The sequence below is a fragment of the Euprymna scolopes genome, chromosome 8, assembly GCF_053919585.1.
Source record: "Euprymna scolopes isolate OS-2025 chromosome 8, ASM5391958v1, whole genome shotgun sequence".
NCBI lineage: Eukaryota > Metazoa > Mollusca > Cephalopoda > Sepiida > Sepiolidae > Euprymna > Euprymna scolopes.
The window spans coordinates 95,204,371-95,226,390 of NC_136489.1; the positions used below are offsets into that span (position 1 = coordinate 95,204,371).

General features: G+C 34.6%; 1 protein-coding gene across 1 annotated transcript in view; it reads right to left on the reverse strand.

Annotated features, from left to right (window-relative positions):
• LOC145283653 (4-hydroxy-2-oxoglutarate aldolase, mitochondrial-like) overlaps nt 1-22,020 on the reverse strand; it is a 30,109-nt gene that overhangs the window by 3,530 nt on the left and 4,559 nt on the right. The window contains exons 2-5 of the mRNA XM_080132647.1: nt 12,863-12,991; nt 7,770-7,897; nt 4,007-4,141; nt 392-488 (exon numbers count right to left, since the gene is read on the reverse strand). Coding sequence (XP_079988773.1) covers nt 392-488; nt 4,007-4,141; nt 7,770-7,897; nt 12,863-12,991 — 489 coding nt within the window. The remainder of the gene's footprint in view (nt 1-391; nt 489-4,006; nt 4,142-7,769; nt 7,898-12,862; nt 12,992-22,020) is intronic.

A 22,020-nucleotide genomic window follows, 5' to 3' on the forward strand; every position in this document is an offset into this window, starting at 1 on the left:
CCATATTTCAGTAATATCTAAAGCTACTCAAAGTTGCAGTGTCTTTCAAAAATTATACCTACTGCCTGATGTATATTGCCAACAGTTCTCAGTATAATATGTAAATCTACGGTGGAAGGATACAATTAGTTTCATCCATTATTTAATAAATCTTCTGGTAAACAATCCTTATTTTTATTTATAGTATAAATGAATTCTTTAAATATTCTATAAAGTGAAGTAAATCTATGAAAGTAATTTTCCTCAAACATAATATAGCATTTACAAAAGAATTTTGGTAATAAATTTTAAAATATTAAAAACAGTCACAAATGGATCAAAAGGAGAATTTGGAACAGGGGGGTGAAGATAATCAAATTAAAAAAAAAAAAAAAAAAAAACTAAAACTTACCCATCATTAAAGCTGGAAACAGAAAACCTGCTGATCCGGCTAAAATTTGGAAATCCTTATCTTTGGTGGTAAACACCAGATTTGCTAATTTTGCAATCTGCAGCAGAGAGAAAAATGAATCATTTCAGAGTTTGGAAAATTCTGATCTTTTGAATTTTTGTTATAACTTTTATACTAATATGAAAAACAATAGCTTGCTTTAATTTAAAAAAAAAATTTTTTTTATTTTCTTCATTATCAATTCCACCCAAAAATTTTTTTAGACAAGTGCTTAACTTTTTATACCAGTTTGTGATGGTTATATATGTTGGATGACTTTTAAAAATTGCATTCCAAACCAACTTATTTCTGACTAAGTATTTATTTATCCCTCCTCTCAAATGCATCATTATCACTTCCATGTTTTCTTTGATCTATTACTTCGCCTGTTCTACATCTATTAACCCAAGAAATCTCATCCATTCTTTCAATGTGACTATATCAACAAAGTCTCTGGTTCTGTACACATCTGCCTATACTATTCAATTTTAATTTCAGGACATCAAATCAAAGTCTGTCTTCAAGACTCGCATTACAAATCCATTGTATTATTTCCATGTGTTGCATGCAGATGCGACACATATCCGCAACACTTATTGGACAGGTTTCTTGGTCAACAGTGGTACCACTCTGGTGGTTAGTAATGGCATAAATTTCCCCAAACTTGCTCTATTCAATCACACCAGCACCTTCCTGTACTTCAAAGCATAAAACTTCTTGACACTCAATAGCTCTGCTATTCTCTTCATCTGCATACTTATCAGTTTATGTCGGATTACATTTCTTGCACTAGTTGTGATTCTACTAAACATTTCTTTCAATGATAATCAGAGACTAGTGAGACCTGTGGAAATTCCACAGCAGACTCTTTCATGCGTAATATATTGCCGTTGGCATTCTCTGGATATTCAGTGTAAATGAAGATGCCTTGATATAGTAGCTCTTTTGTTAAAACTGCGAAAATATTTATCTAAGCTAATAGAGACACCCAGCATAGCCCGGTCATAAAATACGCTTAATATGATATTGTAATTTATACAGATTTCATATATATTATTATAAGGTCAATTTTCTATCAGTCCTTGTATATTATAAAGTTATGATTTAAAAAAAAAAAAAAATCCATATGATTTGGGTGCATCAGCTTGATGAAACTGAAACCAAAACTTATGAATTCTTGGTAAAATTATTTGATACAAGAAATGGAAGGTCATAACAATTAAATGACAGTTACTCTAAAGAAAAAAAAAGATGTAAGCATGACACACACTATCGTTGCACTTAAGGGAACAGCGAGGATACTAAAAAGAGCTCTCGGTTGGTTTCAATAAAAAAGCGGGGCAATGTTGGCAGCTGGTTTGGCTGCCCCATACCCAGCATTACAATCTTCAAAGGAAGAAAAATAAAAAAATAAAAAAATAGATATGAGTTCTCCACTTTTTATTTACAGGACACTCTGAAAAACTTGGCTAAAATTAATTTAATTTCTGGGCAATTCTGGTGCTTTGGAGCAACTAATTTTTTTTTATTTCCTATAGAAATAAATTCTCTGCATTTTTTTTAATTTCATTACTAGGGCTATAACAAAAGAATATTCTTATTGTTTTGACTCTCGAGTATATATCCGGCACAGACACAGTTAATCAATCGAGAACCACATCATTCTGTCTAAAAACATAAGATATTAACTAATATATACTCGAGTCAAAATAAAAAGAATATTCTCTTGTCATAACCCTAGTCATTACATGTAGTTTTAAAATGTTTTCTTGTTGAGGGGAGAGGGCTTGCTATTCTAACTTAGAGGTAATAATAGAGTTAAGCGAGTTTTTTTTAACTCAAACTTAGGGTTTAGGAAGTTTTATTTATTTTTTATTTTTTTTGCCATTCGAACATAGCGATAGGGTAAACAATTTATTTATTTTTTTTTTTTAACTTTCTAAATTTCTGAATTGTGAAGGGAGTCGGGATGTTTGGCTGCTCACATTCCTGGTTAATTTTCCCTCAGAGTAGCTATAGAATAATAAAATTGCAATTACTTTATTTACTTCAAGTTAATGGATCCATAGAAAAATTTCTAGCTGGATCATCAGGGATTTGATGCCACTTTATATCTGGACTTTACACCCTATGAGGGGCATGCAATAAGTAATGCCTCTGACCCACTTCTCATAGCAGTAGAGCAACGAAACTTGGCACAGTTAATAGTCTTTCTCTACATAGGAACCACCCAGAGTTATGTATTTCTCCCATCGTTTGATGCAGCTCTGGAGACCGTTTTTGTAGAACACCCCAAGTTGGTCCTCCAACCACGACGTGACTTCAGAAATCAAGGCTGCATCATCTGGGAAACGCTTTCCTTTCAAAAACAACTTCATGGCTGAGAAGAGGTGAAAGTCAGAGGGTGCAAGGTAAGGAGAGTAGGGAGGATGGAGAAGGATTTCACAACCACACACCCGTGCTTCTGATCTGGTGACATGCGAGTTGTGGACCGGAGCGTTGTCCTGCAGGAGGAGGGTAACTTTGCCGATCTTGCCCCGCCTCTTGATTTTGGTAGCTTCCCTTAATTTCCTCAAAAGTGAAGCATAATAGGCTCCTGTAATTGTGGTACCCTTTGCCATGAAATCTGCCATCATTACTTCGTCCTGGTCCCAGAAGACTGTGGGCATGTCCTTGCCAGTGGAGGGCTGCACCCTTGCATTGAGTCCAAGTGCTTCCACTGCATTGACTGGGCTTTGGTCTCTGGATCATAGTGATGGACCCAGGTTTCATCCTATGTAATCAGTCTTTTGAAAAACTCATTTTCTTGGCACATCTTCAAATTCATCCTCGAGCACTCAACACGTTTTCGCTTCTGGAATGGTGTAAGCAACCTGGGAATCCATCTGGCAGACACCTTATGCATATATGCAAATGGTCATGAATGATAGTTTCCACAGATCCTGTATTAATCTTAATATCTTTGGCTATTTGGCGAATAGTAATGCGCCGATCTTCCAAAATGGCAGCCTCAACTTGACGGACAGATGCCTCATCAATGGCAGAAGGGGGTGGGGGGGCGACCAGGTCTGGGAGCTGTTTCCACAGACTTCTGGCCATGTTTGAATTCACGATGCCAGCATTTTACAAGGTCATATGATGGGGCATTATCACCATAAGTTTCTTTCATTTCATCAGAAGTCTCCTGTAGTGTGCGTCCTTTCAAATACAAAAACTGGATCACTACTGTACATTCAACAGGCTCCATTTCACACCTGACTCAGTTTAAACACCTGTAAAACAGAAACCACAATTAGTTCAGAGTTGTAATTTGCCACATAACCTGTAGAGATATAAATCATTGCACGTGCAAAATTTCAGCTAGATCAGACAACTGGAAGTGGGTCAGGGGCATTACTTATTGCACGCCTCTCGTACTTTAAGTCATAAATTGAAACTCTGTATCTTCAAATCTATGTCTAATTATGATTTGTTGAAGGACCCATAACTGACTTTAAACTCAAAACTTGCCCATCATACCCAATAACTCAATCTATAGAGGTTACCCCAAGTAATATGCAACAGTAAATGACTTACGTCTCCTCCACTGTCTTTCAATCCAATTATGTTAGGATGGTCAGCTAATTGCACAATCACTTCTGGAGCCAAGTCTAATCCAGTGTTTGCTGGGACATTGTATAAGAGAATTGGAATTGGACTGTCATCTGCAATCTGCCAAGAGAGAAAATAAGAACCAATCAAATCAGTTTTGGTGCTTGTCCATAATTGCTCCTATATTAACAAATCTGTATGATGTACATACTCATAATGAAAAGAAAATATCATATACCAAAAATCATATAAATTGATCAAATGGTTTTATTTTTTGGCTAAACTATGAGACAATCTTGCGGTGCCATTTTGAAAACAAACTGGAGAAACAAGGGTAGATTTATATGATTTTTGGAATATGATATTTTCGTTTTGTTACATAAATACATCATACAATTTTTTTCCCAATTTTTGTTATTTAATATAGGGAGATTTAATAACCAAAGGTAGATAAAAAAAAAAAAAGATTTAAATTTTTTTTCCTCAATGATTTTTGCCAATATAATTGTCTTAAAAATCATTTTCAACCAGTTATTCTGATTTTAATATTTTGTCGTATTAAATATTTCTTTTGGTTATAAGTACAGAAAGGAGAAGGTGAAATCGCTCCCTATTTAAACATCTCCCATTTGTCACTGGAAAAAAACATTTCATAGGGAAAATTGTCTGATATGAAGGGTTTCCCCTCACAGTGATCAAAGCTGATTGCCTTCAAGACATCCCGGCACAAAAGGCCAGGTGCTCTGCCTTCATTCCGATTAGTTTCGCTTTTATACGAAAAAGACAAACAAACGCGCAAAAGGACGAGAAGAAGATAATTTTTTAAAAGTCGATCAAAATAAAGATAGAGATGACATTCGTTTGCAAATCTAAGATACTATAATCCAGGAAGTATAATGAATGTTCTCCAAAATAGTAACCTTGTTAAGAACCCCCGCGAAAAAAACCTTTCTTGGGCAAACAAAAACGCGAGCAGCCGTTTTGCCTTTTATATGTACAGACTAGCGGGGTTATCTAGCAATGCCCAGGTGTTTCTAGGTGGCTGTGTTGGAGGGGGGGTAGATAAAGAAAAAATGTTTTGGTAGGAAGGTAGGCTTGGAAACAAATATAAAAAAATGAAAAAAAATAAATAAATAAATAAAACGGCGAAAAAAGTTTTGGGAGGGAGGTAGGCTCAAACCCAATAGGGGAGGAGGGTTACCCGTGTGTGTGTTGGGAGGGGGGGTATAGATAAAAAAAGAAGCCTCAAATTAAAAAAAAATAAATAAATAAACAGCGAAAAAGTTTTGGGAAGGAGGTAGGCTTGAATCTAAAGCCTTGAGGTTAATAGTCTGATGACATACCATGAGGCCAGGGACTTTTGATTAGTCGAAAATAAGCATTTAAAAAATTGAAGGTGTTTTTTTTTTTTAGGTCAAATCTTACACCATAGTAGCAGTAGCAGCAAATGAATTCACAGTGTGAATTTTGTTGTAATTGTAAGATAAAAGTGGCCGAAATATATTTATGGCCATGTTTCGTAAGTGTGAGATATTATGATCTGTGTAGCATATAAAAAGTTATAAGTATGAGCGAGCAAGCCGAGAACCACCCCGAAAAAAGCCTTTGGCGGACATACAGAAAAAATGCGCGCGCGCGCACGCACACATTTTCGCTTTTATATCATAAACTAGCAGGGAGTACCCAGCATTGCCTGGGTGTTTCAAGGTGTGTGTGCTCTTAAATCAAAAAGAAAGATCGGGGGGGGGGGTTAAAAAAAAGTTTTGGTAGGTAGGTAGGATCGAACCCGAAGCCCTGAGGCCAAGTTGGTATATAAAATGTGAAAAAAACATGACACGTTAACGGCTCGGCCAGCAAGAAAGAGTTACTGAAAGACGTTTGAATTCATTTAAGTAGGAAGAGAATTGACATGTGCCTTAATGAGGTCAAATAATGAGGTCGCAGATAATATTTTCTGCAGGACAGTTTTTAATGAGGTCAAAATCCAGTTTGTTTGTTTTTAACCAGCTCCCCCGTTTATTAGGGGAGTGTCCAGATGAAAGCAATTGTCTTATGACCGTGAAAAGCAGTCATTGACCAAATGTTTACATTGCTTTCCGGAGACCACCCGGCCATGGGCCAGGGAACTGCCGATTCATATCCAGTTTTGCTTTTTTATACTGAAAAGCAAAAGAAACACGCGACAATCTAAAAGTCTGGAAAAAATAGCGTGTGAAAGTCGGGCAAATTAAATACACACACGACCCCCATTCGTAACTCGTACATATTATCATTTAGACAGCATATAAAAAGTTTTAAGGAGTGAGCTGATCGAGAAGCCCATCAAAAAAAGCCTTTTGCAGATATACACAAAAAGCAAACACACACATTTTCGCTTTTATATATATAGACTAGCAGTGTTTAGAGGTGTGTATGGTCACCCGGGTGTTTGTGTGGGGGTGGGGGTAAAAAAAAAAAATGTTTTGGTAGGTAAGTATGAAGGATCGAACCTGAATCCTTGAGGCAAAGTTGGAAATGAAAGTGTGAAAAAAAACATGCAACGTTAACCACTGGGCCACCACAAAATACTAAAGGAAACATGTTTGAATTTATTTAACTATTTAGAATTGGCAGGTGCCCGTTTTAATGACTTAATGAGGTCAACTTTGACTGCGGGGTAATACTTTATTTACTGCGGGAACGCCCCCCCCCCAAGATGTTGGGAGATTGTCCAAATTAAATTGAATAGCAATTGTCTGATATAAGGAGAAACTCCACATTGATCAAAGCTGATTGCTTTTGGACATTTCTGGCGATTGCAACCGACTGGAAAAATACTGTCAGAATTAGTTCCGCTTTTATTATACGAAAAAGCCTAATCCACATGCGGCGAGCAAAGAATGTTGAATATTTATTCTTTCAAAGTCAAGCAAATTAAATAGACAGGCGACCCTCGTTAACTTGTAGATATTATCATTTAGACGTGATATAAAAAATTTTAAGAAGTGAGTCGACCGATCGCTTCTCGGAAATACACAAAAAGCGAACATACATAAATACACACATTTTCGCTTTTATATTTATAGATTATTATCCTTAAAAATTCACTGAACTTAAACATTGGTAAAAAATAAACTATCTTTCAGTTTATGTGAACTTTTACTTCTGGTCCATCAATAATTCACTAGTAGTTTTAGATTAACTGTCAAACATTTCTCCTTTTTATTCTTCAATTTTCTGAAGTAACATGGGTCCCACATTTATTATTAAAAATCCAATCAAATGGTCTTGCTATAGCTTAGTTACCATGAATCATAAAAAGTGTTCATATAGTAATGTGGATCTATTACAATTTCATGTATTAATATTGTTCACATTGGTATGAACCCCAAACTTTCCGACTATGGGTAATTGCAATTTAGGTACGAAATAACTTCTCAAAAGAGATATATTTCTTCCCCTTTTCCCTAAGAAAAAAAAAACAGGCTAAAGCAAGTTATTGTTTGATTTGGTTTGTCTTTAATGAACTTCCAGTTTGATTAAAAGACAAGATAATCATAGCAGATTTATTTTACTTTAATGTTGTTATGGCTTACTTCTTGAAATGATAGTTATTCAAAGTGGAAGAAAAAAAAAACAAAATATAATGGAAAAACAGATGAAGATTAATACTTAAATTGAATTAAAAAATTGAAAAATTATTTCTTATTCTATTTTTTCACCGATTTATGCAAACACAACATTCATGACTAAAATGCAAAAGTCTCACCTTTTGGAAGTGAGCCAAAAAACTTTTATTTGACATGGCTCCTTTATAAAAAGAAGGGCTTATTACCAAGGCACAATCAGCTCCGGCTGAGGCCATCTTTGCTGTCAATTCAATTGTTGCAGAAGTGGCTTAAAGAGAAAATAGTTTAAATTTAAAGAAAAATGAAAAAACATTTTCAGTTTTGTGGAAAAACAGAATTTTGAACAGGGTTGTGTTTTTGGAGTAAAAATTATTGTTAAACCCGAAATCATTGATGTTTTTTTTTTTTTTTTTTTTTACAGACAGTTTTAATTAGTATAAGGAAATACACAGCAAGTGCAGAAACTCATCATTTGGATTCATCGGACTACTGCATTTTGAGTGTCATTTTTACGTTTTAGTCAATGTAACTTCCGACCTTCTTCAGATGTATCTTGTCGAATTTGGGAATGTTTCTGTTGAACTCTGAAATTTGGACAGAATTTCAAATGGAACCATTTATTTACTTCACGGGGGTAGCTTCTGTCAGCCATGACCGGATAGAGGTCCTAAGTAATTTGCAATTGTATTTTTCAGTCACGCAAACTTAGAATTGAACACAATTTTACAACTGATTTTTCCAAGTACTCTAACCACTGTGTCACGGATCCTTTCAATTTTCACACAATTTTAAAAGATAAGTATTAATGATATTAAAATAATGGAATAAAACGTTTATAGTGTAGGATAAAATGAAAAAATAAGAGTATATTTCCGATACTGTAATGTTCAAGTTAACATTCTTCAGCAAAAAAAATGTAAATTTCATACATGATAGCTTTGTACTTTAGTCTCACTTATTTGTACTTACAAGAGAAATTTAAAAAAATAAATAAATAAAATGCTCCATTCTTGTCTTTGACAACAATGATAATAGAAAATTAATTTGAACAGGTTTTCACATTAGTTTTATGTGTTTTTTTATAAACATTTTTTTTATCAACTTGATTAAAAACTCTCAGTTATTAAAATTTACAAAATGTACAAAAAAAGATGTCCTCACATGGAAAACAACATGAATCAGTTGTGAAACTATATACTACTGGCTGACAACGTAAGGATGAACCAGAGTTTTATCTTGGTCAGTTAATATTTATGACTTATGTTCCTTACCATTATAATATCTTCACGCATAAATCCTGTCTCCTTCAATTGTTCTTGTAGTCTACACCTGTTTTAAATCTTTAAAATTCAGAAATCTGTATCTTATTTAGAAAAAAATAAAAACAGACAATATTTTATTATTATTCTTAGTACCAATGATTGCGTATTGTTTTTTTTTTTTAAACCAATACAATTTAAAAGTATTATTTACATAAAAAGCAGTTTCCAACTTTGTATTATTTTTTGCCTATCTTTCCACATAAGTTTAAAATTTGATTTTAATGTGGGCAACTATGCCCATATCTCAACTGACTGCCTCACTCATAGTCTAGTCTTGTTTGCATAAATAAACCCACCATACACAATACATACAACACAATTGAAAACGTGTGTGTACATCTTGGATAAATCCCATCTCTAAAATTTCAGACCTCAGCAAAAATCAAATGTTGTTCACGACCGTTCTCCACTCTGCGCCATGATCATTCTCCTTTCTCAAAGCCAATGTTTCCAAATATGTGTACTTTTCCTTGTGAACTAAAGAGGTCTATTTTCTTTTTCATCTTTCTAAATTCTATCTTGATCCTCAGGTTGTTAATAGCTTAATTGTTAGGATGTCATTTTGTGTAATTCAAAGGGTGATTGTTCCTATTTACTTGCCTCCTCACGACAGCAGAGTTAGACACAAAGTTGGTTTTTAATGTGGGGAAAATCCAGCTCAAAAGAAAAAGAAAAAGAAGGGGTGGGATTCTGGATAGGAACAAAAATAGAAAATGTCTCAGTCATGAAGGATTTCTTCTCTAATGACAGAGGACAGAAAAAGTGAAATGTAGTATCAGTCCAAGTCTCTATTCATTTTCTAGTTAAATTATCTGCGGTCCTGGTTGAAGTGGGGGGCGGGGGAACATTCTATAATATTACAGATATATATTTCTTTTATACATTTTGCAGACAAATGTGCAAGTAAACAGTTACATGTTTAAAATTTTTTCTTGCTTATCCAAAACTGATTGACTAATATTCTAGCGTTGCTTAAAGAATCTGATATAATTTAATAGTCACTCAAATAAAATTAACATTGCAAAAACAATCGACAATAAGACCACTCAATTTATATTTATTCTGGTCACATTTTAGAAGATAAAAACTGAATCCAAAAACATTTAGTCTAACAGTGGTGATAAAGCACGTCACTTTAAAATAGATTGGTATGGTTACTAAGGGGAATAAACAGCAAAATAAAAGAATGAAAGAGAGAGAGAGCATTTTTCTTTTAACATTTCTCTCTCCATCATCTTGACCAACCCTCTCTTGCATTCTGACAAATGAAGAAAAACTAATTGTTAACTGATTACAAGTATTTTTAGTTGTAAACAGAATAAACGGTTTTTATTCAGATTGGTACTTATGATAATAAAAAAAAATTGAAAACTTTGTGTACCTACTTGTCACGGAATCAAGATGATATATTCCAATACATAACTATTAGGGATCATCTTAGCTTGATTCAGCTTTGCATTCAACAAGATTTTAAAAAAGAAAAAAAAAATCGTAATGCACCATTGTTCACTCAGCGTGTTATTTTTAGGGATTTGAAGTTGGAGGGGGGGGGTTGAAGAATGGAATTGTTAAGCCTTTTTTATGCTATATTTTAAATCAGCATGCAAGATAAAATGAGTACATTCTTGGACCAGAAACTATCATACATTTAATAAAACACAAATTAAAAAATGAAATCAATATAATTAATATTAACATCTATTTGCATCTAATAAAAATTAACAATATTTGCATTTAATAAAAAAGAAAATAAATATCACAATTTTGCAACTTATCTTCTGGAAGCATCCGTCTTCAATACATAACCATTAGGGATCGTATTAGCTTGATTCAGTTCTGTGTTCAAAAATTGATCAAGTACTTTTTTATTTTCAAAAAGCAAATTGCCGTTTTTTACTGATAAGTGAAGGCCAAGGCCATTTTAATATTCTTCAAATTTTGATTTTAACTTTAAAATGACCCTTCTAAAAATGTTTTCATAATTTGAAAATTTTATTTACTGAAAAAAATAAATAAAAATACATTGTTATGTTAATAAATTATGGTTTAGTTTTAAATCTTGCATTTCAGTTCTTTCCAAACATTCCCCCCCCCCCCCCAAAAAAAAACATTTACATGAAAGTCAGTTGTCTGCTCTGGATTCTGCTAAAGCTGATACTCCACCCCACTTCTCATCGGCATGGGAGTAAAATTTGATTTTCTTGAATTTAAAAAAAATCAAATTATGTGATTTTTTGGAATATATCATCTTCCTTCCATGACTGGCACATACATCATACAGACTTTTCTGTATCTTCTTTACTTTTAATTACCACCAGAAGTATCAATCTGAACATGCACCAAATAAACAAAAATAAATAAATGTTGCCAAAGAAAAGATAAACTCCTCCAGGTAGGTAGAGTAGTTTATTTGTGTTTTAACATATTTTAAAACCTTTTTTGGTTCAAAACAAACCGAGTGGCCACCCTGCTCAGAACAAAACAGAGAAAACATGGTTACCATAAGCATTGCATGAGGACTCGAGGCCCAATATTCGAAAACTAAACAAAATACTGATAGAAACACACCCAATAAATGTCACCAAACATGCAAAAATGTAATGTTCTACCAATATTTTATTTAATTTTCAAACGATTATCAAGGGTTCTCATGCAATACTTATAGGGACCACGTTTTTTTTTTTTTAACGTTCTAACTGATCAGAGTGAAACCAAAAATGCTTTAAAGCATGTTAAAACAAACTTATCTATGTAGGTAGAAGAGTAATTTATCTTGCTTTTGGTAACATTTATTTTTTGCGTATTTGTTTTTTACTCTTTTTTTATTCTATTAACTACAGTAAAAATACTTTGGATTACTTAAAAAAAAATTAAAAAAAGTTTTAAATGCTGATGCCTCAAATGCTCATCTTTCAGCAGTGGCAATGCCGAAAAAAAGAAAGAATATATGAATATATTAGCTTTGTGTGTTGAGTAGTTTTTGAATTTTAGTCGGAACACACCTGTCATTTTTATAATAGATTACATGAATTTCCATATATTTTATTCTTCAAAGCTGAAACAACAATTTACATGTTCAAACGTTTTTCATTCTTTGTATATTGTTCATGTTGATAAACTATCTATTTATGTTTCTGAATTTTTGAGATGAGAATTAGTCATTTGGATTCTTCTGACTACTGTTCTCATCTTGAGTTTGTCAAACTCGAGAATCTGCATTGGATCTTTATTGAATACAGGAAGGTAGCATGCTTTTGTTCTATCAGCCATAACTGGATACAAGTCTTAAATAATTTGCAATTGTATTTCGAGCGTCACCTGCACTAAAGATTGAAACTTTAACCTCCAGAGGAGTGGAACTTTACAACTGAATTTTACCAAGTACTTATCCATTATGCCATGGGTCCATGAATTAAATAAGATTCCATTCAAAATTCTGTGCAGATTCCAGAATTCAATAGAAAGATTCCAGAGTCCAACAAGATACACCTGAAGAAGGTCGAAGGTTACATCGACCGAAATGTTGTGAAAATAGCATTCAATAGAATCCAAATATAGTAAAACCACGGGATATGGCATTAAAAATTAGTAACAAAATACAGTACAATATATAATACACATGTATATAATCAAATAATATAAACCATAAGGCGGAGCAAATACCATAATCAGGATCTGGAAAAACATTGTATTCTACATCGTAACCTAAAAAAAAAAATTAAAAAAAAAAAAAAATCCTATGGCCACCGTATACCGGGGTTCTACTGTAATACAAAATGTATCATTAGTTTTAAAATGTTACCCAGATTTTGTATAAAATTTATTCAAGCAAGAAAATATAAACAATCTTTAATTTTTTTTCCCCCCCAAATAAAAAAAAAATATTGCTACAATTAAAATGGAGCACTTACATTCACATCCGGATCCGGCAATAATGATCTTGTTCTCAGCTGCCAAATGTGAAACTCGTCGCACTAAATCAATGCGTTCTGATGCATTCAAGTAGACATACTCGCCATTTGAACCTTGAACGACATAACCTTAAAAAAAAAAAAAAATTTAATGAAAAGGTCAGACTTGACAAACAGGAATCAAAACAATTTTGAACTATTACACAGGTAAAGTGTAATGTTGTCTGAACCAACGCACGTTATTTCCAGTTTCAGTCGCAAAAGAGATCAAGACAAAGAATAGGAAATAACTCCAACTCACTTGTTCTTTGTAGCAACAACATTTATTTCCTCATTCTCTATTGCTGTGACGTCCTTCACATGATTGTCTTCTAGAGCATCCTTCATGCCTCGCACATGACCGCAAATGTTATCCACATCTCTCACAAGATCTCTAACGTTATTTTGTCTCCTTTTCTTTTTTATAGTCCTTTCTCCCCCACTAGTGATGTCACTTTGCATGCATTTACATACACACAATGTTACAGAAGGAGTTCTTGATAGATGTAATTATGGTGGCTTAAAGTTGATGAATCAGATATTGAAAATGGTCGAGAAAATAATTGAGCAGTAAATAAGATATGGATAGATGAAATGCAGTTTGGTTTTTATGGGCAAAGTACCATTTATTTATTTGCAGACTTATTCTCATCTTCATAGTTGTTGACATTTCAGCCAACTATTCCTTTGGCCTTCTTAAGGTGGTTAACTGCGATGAAATAAGAATGCAGAGTCTTTACTGTATACTCAATTACTGCCTTCCATAGTTGTTGTTGTCATCTTGCCATATTTTGGCCAACTAATCCTCTGGCCGGCTTTAGGTAGGATTGAAACCGCTATCTTCAGAACCTGGAACCATAGAGTCAATGCTTCTATCCACTATGCCATGGGCCCCAAAGGCAAAGTACTACTTGTACTATATTTATCCAGAAACAAATGCATACAAAATACCTTGGTTAAAAGCCGATGCTGTACTTTGCTTTTGACGATTTGGAGAAAGCTTTTGATAACGTGTCAAGAGATGTAGTTTGTTGGGCTTGGCATAAATTTGGGTCAAGCAAGTGGTTGAAGATTGTTCAAGCAATGTACAGAAATGTTCAGTTATGTTGGAATTAACAACACATTTAGTGACAGTTTTAATGTTAACTCAAGGATTTGTGTTGAGTCCATTACTTTTCATTCATATCTTAGATACATTGTCCTGGAAGAGACGCATTATGGTGATTTTTATGTTTACCTGTGAAACGGTGGAAAGTCTACGTGTTTAATTAGAAACTTGGGGAGGTATTATGAAAAGTAAAGATATGAAAGTGAACGTTACCAGGACCAATCAAATGGTTGTGTTGTTCGAAACCTCCCAGAAAGAGGATAATTCTTTTGCTTAGTTTGTGGAAAGGGAGTTGGATGAAATAACTGGTAGGTTGAGAGATGACAACCAGTTTACGCACAAGAAATAAAAGTATGTAGAGGTCTTGTGATGCATGTGGGCAACTTCATGATCGTATGCTCCCAAGACTCAACAGTATGAGTCCTAGTACTGAGAAATATGATGAGCACAAGAGATAATTTGATTATTATGATTACATACACTTTCTCCCCAATTGCGCCCCCCCCCACTTTTTTTTTTTTTTTTTTTTTTTTTTTACACACGGCACTGACAACAAAACAATGGAAATGAATGAGAATTCAGATGCAAAGAAAGTTCATTTAAATGACAAGGCTATTGAGATTGTTCAGAAGTTTTGTTTACATTGGTGACGTCATTGGAGCACAGAGTTACTGGCGCTAATGTGACTGGAAGATTTACAAGAGGATGAAGTTCAGCACACTTCCGCCATTACTAAACAGCAGAGCATTATTGTTGTCAACCGAGGACGAGTGTACATAGAGTAATGATGTATGGAAGTGAAACCTGGCCAGTGAGAGTTGAGGATATGTGTTGCATGGATAGGAATTATAAGAATGCCAGGATGGATGTGTAATATGGAATTGCAAATTGATCAATCATATAGAAAATAGTAATAGCACGCAACAACTTTGACATCCCAATAGATTAACAGCTGTCAAGACAAATCAATTAGCTAAAAATAATTCGCTTTAATGTAGAAAATTTTTTGAGAAAGCAAATTCGCCATATTTAATAAAGAGAGACAACTCAATTCGAACTAATAAGACAGAAATAGAGATCGAAATCAGCTTTGTGATGCCTATGAATTACCATTAATCCATAAAAATCGTTAAAAATATATGTATATGGGGAAATATGTTTAATTATATTTCACCTGTTATTTATACGAGTCCTTTAATTTTTAAAGCTCAATGAATGTAACAACAGAGCATATATAAATAAATGACAAAAGTCCACATTTCAAATTTGGGATATGGACTTTTGCCATTCATTTATAATATATATATATATATATATATATATATAAACTATTCTATATATATATATATATATATATATATATATATATATATATATATATATAAACTATTCTATCAATTCAGATGATTTTTGGAATATGACATTTTTTTGTTCCATAACATATACAAAGATTTTTCTGTATTTTTGTTTTTAAGTACTAAAGAAGAATAGGCAACACAAAGAAGTCCGCAGCAAATAGTATCAGATAAAAAAAATTGTATTTTCCTAAAATAATCACTAAATATTCCAATATTTTTTATAATAGTAAAAACAAATTCAAAACACGGAAACAATAACACTTTACTATTTTGTAAAAAAAAAAATAATCAAGTATAATGCACATTTTTTATCTGAACTTGTTTGCTGCGGATTTAGTGTTGTTTATTCTTCTGCATCATGTTTTTAATTACTTTTAGTCAGTTTGCAAACTTCAAAAATGTTTTTTTTTTACAAGGGAGTCACCACTTATCAAGGCCTGAAGGCCACTCAAGGATAAGAGTAAATGAATGTAAGGTGGTATTGTAGTGCATCAATCCATAGCCCTTGAGCCCCTGGAGGGGCATAGGCCATCTACAACTTTTGTAGATGTTTTTGTAGCAAGGAGTTCTTTTTACAGAGTGAGGGTGCTGGCCCCACGCCCAACCTTCCCAGAAGGTACATCCAGCGCCTATCCTTCCCAAATGGTCACTCATCTGGTACTGGCCAGGCTCAACATTGCTTAACTTTAGTGATCTGGCGAGAACCGGTGTGTCAACATGATTGTGCCATACTGGTAGTCTAAATCGGTAATCATTAAATGGTGTAGATTGGGTAGAATCTGGATTATTTAAGGAGATGGCTCATCAAGAACTTGTTTACATTTGACTTGAAGGCTACCATATTGTAATCGGCCAGGAAGTAGATCAGTGGAACAGTGTTTCACAGGTAAGCAGTTCTAGAAAAGAAACTTTGTTCATACATTGGGTTAAAAATAAAAATTGACAAAGAAAAGATTTCTTCAATGACCGAGGAGAGAAAGAATTAGGTATAGTATCAGACTGTAGCGACCCCTACATATGATCAGAAGAAATCTTCAACAGAGATATTTTCGTAGCAATCACCGTTTCAATGCCCATGAGTACCAGAACGCACAAAGACAACTTTGTGATTTGGTCACCCACACACTTTTTTTTTTTTTTTTTTACATAGGCATCACCACATTATCAAGGCCAAGAGGCCACTCAAGGATAAGGGTTAAAGAGTGTACAGTAGAAATTGGACAATACAGTAATCATTAGTAATGAAAATTTGGTAAATTTGATAACTTATATGGAACGGCTCATCAAGAACTTATTTATGTTAGACTTGAAGACAACCATATTGTAGTCAGCCGGAAAGCAAGAAAACGGAAGACAATTCCACAGGCGTGCAGTTCTAAGAAAGAAGCTTTGTTCATGGAATCTACGTTTAGGTTTAGGCACAGATAAAGAGTGGGGGGAATTATTGATAGGGTTTACAGCTAGACGAGTGTTTCTTGTGAAAGTTTGGCGAGGGGGGACCATAGATTGAAGCTCAGTCGAACACTTTCCATGAAAATAACGATACATCAGAGACAAACTCGCAACATCTCTTCTGTGAGATAGAGGTTGCAGGTAAGAGAAAAGGACATCTCCTACGAGGCTACGAAGTCTATTTTGAACTCTATCAAGGCAGGACAAGTCCTTTCTAGCAGCTCCTGCCCAGATGTGGCAACAGTATTCCATCCTTGGACGTACCTGGCTCTTATATAGATAGAGAATAGCATCAGCAGTGAGATATTTACCGGATCGATAGAAAGATCCCACCATTTTTCCAGTGGCCTTGGCAACAGATTTGATGTACGTGTTCCATTTAAGATCAGGAGTACTGGTCAAGCCAAGAAGCTTGTCAAAACTTGAGGCCTCCTGAAGTCGAGAGCCATTCATTTCAATTGATACCAGATGTGGATCAGAATGTTGATGATGTAAAGAGAGAAGCTTGGTTTTAGATGCATTAAAAGTAACCAGCCACTCCTTACCCCATTGTACTACGTGCTCAAGATCAGAGGAGAGAGAATTGGAGAGAACTTGGTCGTTTACTGTCTTAGATGTGCTACCATAAATGGTAGTGTCGTCAGCATAAATGTCTACAAATGATGTAAGGATGTGATTTGGAAGATCATTAATGTAGATCAGGAAAAGAGTTGGGCCCAGGATCGACCCCTGAGGGACACCGGCATTAATACTGTGAGCTTCTGATTTTTGCCACTCAACTACTACTCTTATGAACCTATCAGAGAGAAATGATTTATTAATTGAGAAGACATTTCCAGCTATACCATAGCTAGAGATCTTATGAAGTAAACCTTTATGCCATACCCTATCAAAGGCCTTAGATATGTCAAGAGCAATTGCCCGAGAAAGGTTGCCTCCGTCGAGAGATTTGCTAATCCTATGAGATATAACTGTAAGCACATCTGCTGTAGATCTAGCAGAACGGAAACCATATTGAGTGTCACTAAGGTTATTTTTGTTGAGATGGTTGATTACTTCTGTATTTAACAGATTCCAGCAACTTACTCATGACGCACAGGAGACTTATTGGCCTGTACTGAGAGGGGGATGAGCGATCACCTGAATTCTTAAATACAGGGCATACTGATGAAATTTTCCAGGGAGATGGGAAACTATTCTCCTTAAGACAACGTTTAAACAGTTTTGTAAGTATGGGCGCTAGTTCAGGTTGAAGTTTTTTGAGTACTATAATTGGAATACCGTCAGGGCCAGTTGCTTTACTGGAATCAAGGTTTTTGATTAGCTTCGCAACATCACGTACAGATATACGTATATCACATAGCGTGTTTTCTGATACAGGAGGAAATATTGGGGGTTCCCGGCCTTGATCGCAGAGGGTAGAATTAGCTGCAAAGTTCTTGACAAAGAGTTTGGCTTTGTCTGATGCTGACGAGATCACCTCGGGTCCATTGATAATAGTTGGGATAGAGCACACGCTTCTGTTCAGGATTCTGTTTGCTATTTGCCAAAACTGGTGGGAACCAAGCCGCTGTTCAGCTACTTTGGACTTAACAGATTGAGCAAACAACTCTCTTGTGCTCTTTATTACTTTCTTACAATGGTTGCTGGCAGTCCTGAAAGCGGCTTTAGTTTCCATACATCTATTACGTTGGAAACAGTGGAAAAAGTGATTTCTGTGCGCAATGGCAGCAGCACATTCTGGAGAGAACCATGGTTGGCTGTTAGGTTTTTGCTGAAACTTTTTTGAGGGTATGAAACGGTCAATACCTACAATTAACCATTCAGTCAGGTCTAATACTATAGAGGACACATCCTTTTTAAACATGGAATGCAGAGGTAGATCAGATATAAATGTATAGAAGCTATCCCAGTCAGCCTTAGTGTATCGATATACTGTACGATGGAGAGGTACGTCTGGGGACTTATTACATTTCATTTTTATCTTAATTGATACAACAGAGTGGTCGGAAGATCCAAGAGGCGACAGAACAGAAACTGAACATAGTTCAGAGCAAGTTGTGAGAAAAAGGTCTAGTAGGCTCGCATACTGGCCGTCATTGTCGGGCACACGGGTGGGTTCCTGAACAATCTGAGTGAGGTCATAGGCAATGGAGAAATCATGACAGAACCTCCCCTCATCATCGGTCTTAATTGAGTGGGTCAACCATTCGACGTTGTGAACATTGAAGTCTCCACATACGTGAATGTTAGCTGAAGGATAAGCAGATAGGACCTAGTCAATTTTCTCAGATATGCTTTGAAAGATAGTAACTCCGCTGTTGTGGGGGCGATAGAGAGTAAATATAAATGCCGTAGTTTGAGCTAAAGCAACCCGGAAGCACATATAGGGTAAGTTAGGATCTTCCCTGGAGATGTCCCTACCACATGGAAAGCTATCTTTAATATAGGCACATATTCCATGCCCATGGCGATCTTGGGGGTCAGATTTAGAAGTTAAGTTAGAGTATCCTTTAATTGCGATTAATATTAAGGAACTTATGTGTTCTGCGTAGTGATGCAGCAAACAGGCGGAATCATTCCAGAACATCTCCATATTAGGATTCGCCCAAGAATATCAAATCAGTTTTTCAGATTTCTCCAGCCCTACAAGTGTAAAATCCCCTGTCTGGACTTTACGTGCGCTGTAGACAAAATAAAACTAGTTTTTTTTTCTTCACCACTCATTGTGGAAAATCGCCACATTGAACGGGAATTTAAATCTTTTCAACAATGTTATTTCAAACTACCGCTTTCTTATCTGATGAACACACACACGCATTTTGCTTGCATGTTTTAATGACTGTTTTGCTCTCAGAAAATAACCACATTCACATTCAAGCTACGTGTGACATTCTGTTCATAAAGATCAGTAATCTTAAACTTCATACTGTTCTCACAAAATCCTTATTCACCTAACAATGAACATTCATTACAAGACAAGAAAACACTTATGCTGAAATGCTTTGAGTTAATTTTTCCAACACGTGAATAAATGTTATTTCATATTAATACAGCAATCTCAAGTTCTTTGCCAAGTGCCGTTATTTTCTGGAGTTATTCATATTTTTATTTATGTGAGGATGCAAAACCTTCTGTTCGGAGATCTTGTTAAATTTACCTTTAACGGTCGTGCAAATATCTACTACTTTTGACTTGCAGAAATTCCTGTACCTGCAACCTCAGTCTTAAAAATTGAACGTCGACTTACTCTTACAAAATAATAACTCTTGGCCAGTCCTATAAGTGGTAACCCTAATTACAAAAGCAACCTACAACCTCTGCAGAGTCCTATAAGACCATATACTACACCTTACCACTAATTCTATTTTATTTTTAAAAATAAAATATAAAACTGAAAAGAAAAAAATGGGTTTTGTTACTCCAACAGAACAAAAAGGAGTGTCAAAAAAAAAAAAAAAATATGCAATAAATAAATGTTACCAAAGCCAAGGTCTGCCTACCTGCATAAGTTGGTGCTTTGATTTATTTTGTGAAGAAAATCTAGAGATAAAAGACCCTTGAAGACACAAAATTCGCACAGCTTATGGTTTTTGAAATAATGCACTTCTGTGTGCTTCAGGGTTACTGAGGCAATTCCAAAGATTTAGCAGAATAACAATTATACATATCGCCATATGGTTGAAAGGTTCAATATAGTTCATGACAGAAATTAAGCCGAAACAGTATTTTCTTTTACAAGTTCACAACTGGGAATTAATTCAAGCTCTCTATAAAGAGGATTCAATCCTTGAAAGCTATCTACGGGAACAAAGGCGAGAAAATATCCCTAGAATTAGAGACTTATTACACGTCTTTTCACGAAACTGAAACTGCGTGCACATCATGTGTATATAAGGACTTCCGCTTAAAAGCAACTCCTGACAGGCAACTTTAACAATTTGAAAACTTGGTGCTAATGCACTTACTGATCTGCGCTATTTTTTAAAATCATATTTCCAAGTTTAATTAAAGTTTTATGATATGTTTTTTTATTCAATTGTAAGGTTAAAGTACAGAATAGGTACAAAACACCCTCCTCTCCCTATGTTAATAATGGCTTTTTAAATAATAACGTTATTATTTCAGCACAAATCACTAAGCGCAGGAGTACCAAAAACATTTTTGTCCAAAACAAACCTCATGTTCACTATTAAGTTAGAATGAGGAAAAAGGTTGCCCATAAACCCTGCACAAGGATCTTTGAAAATCACTAAAACATCGAAAATTAAACAAAATATTGGTAAAACGTTACACTTCCGCATGATTAGTAACATTTATTGGTGTTGGAATTTTGTTTTCTACCAATAATAGTACATCCCCCCCCCCCGTTTACATTTATTATTTTTTTATTTGGTTCTTGTATTCGATTTTTTGTATTTTGTATCTTTTTTAATTTTTAGTTTCATACATTTTGGGTCTTTACGAAACTCCCTTTAATTTGGAGAAAAGGGAAATGCTAGCTCCGTGATGACGTCACGAGCTCAGCGCGGATTTCGGTCTCTTTGGAAATTCCACCGACGTGGAGATTGGATGTTCGTTTGGGTTTGTATTACTGTACACAGATTCTAAAAAGTTGTCAAAAAACAAATATATAACAAATAAATATTATCAAAGGCAAGATAAGTTACTTTTCTACCAAACTGGATACATTTTTTTGTTTTTATTCAGTGTAACATGTTTATTCAGCTCGAAAAACATGCAGTGTTTACCGATGTATTGGAAAATTCAAAATGGCGCCCGACACTCTCTTTAACATGGTAAGTTTGGGAAAACGTGTTATAAATAATAAACTAGATAAAATACTATTTAAAAAACACCGAATGTCAACTTATGTCACGGTAACATATAATGAGCGAATTTCTAACAGTATTTTGTCTAGTTTATTATTTATAACATCTTTTCCTGAACTTACCGTGTTAAAGAGAGTGTCGGGCGCCATTTTGAATTTTCCAATACATCGGTAAATACTGCATGTTTTTCGAGCTGAATAAACATGTTACATTGAATAAAAACACGAAAAATATATCCAGTTTGGTAGAAAAGTAACTTATCTTGCCTTTGATAACATTTGTTATATATTTGTTTTTTTGACAACTTTTTCGAATCTATGTGTACAGTAATACAAACCCGTTCGTTTCATTGCCCGGCGCTGAAAAGGA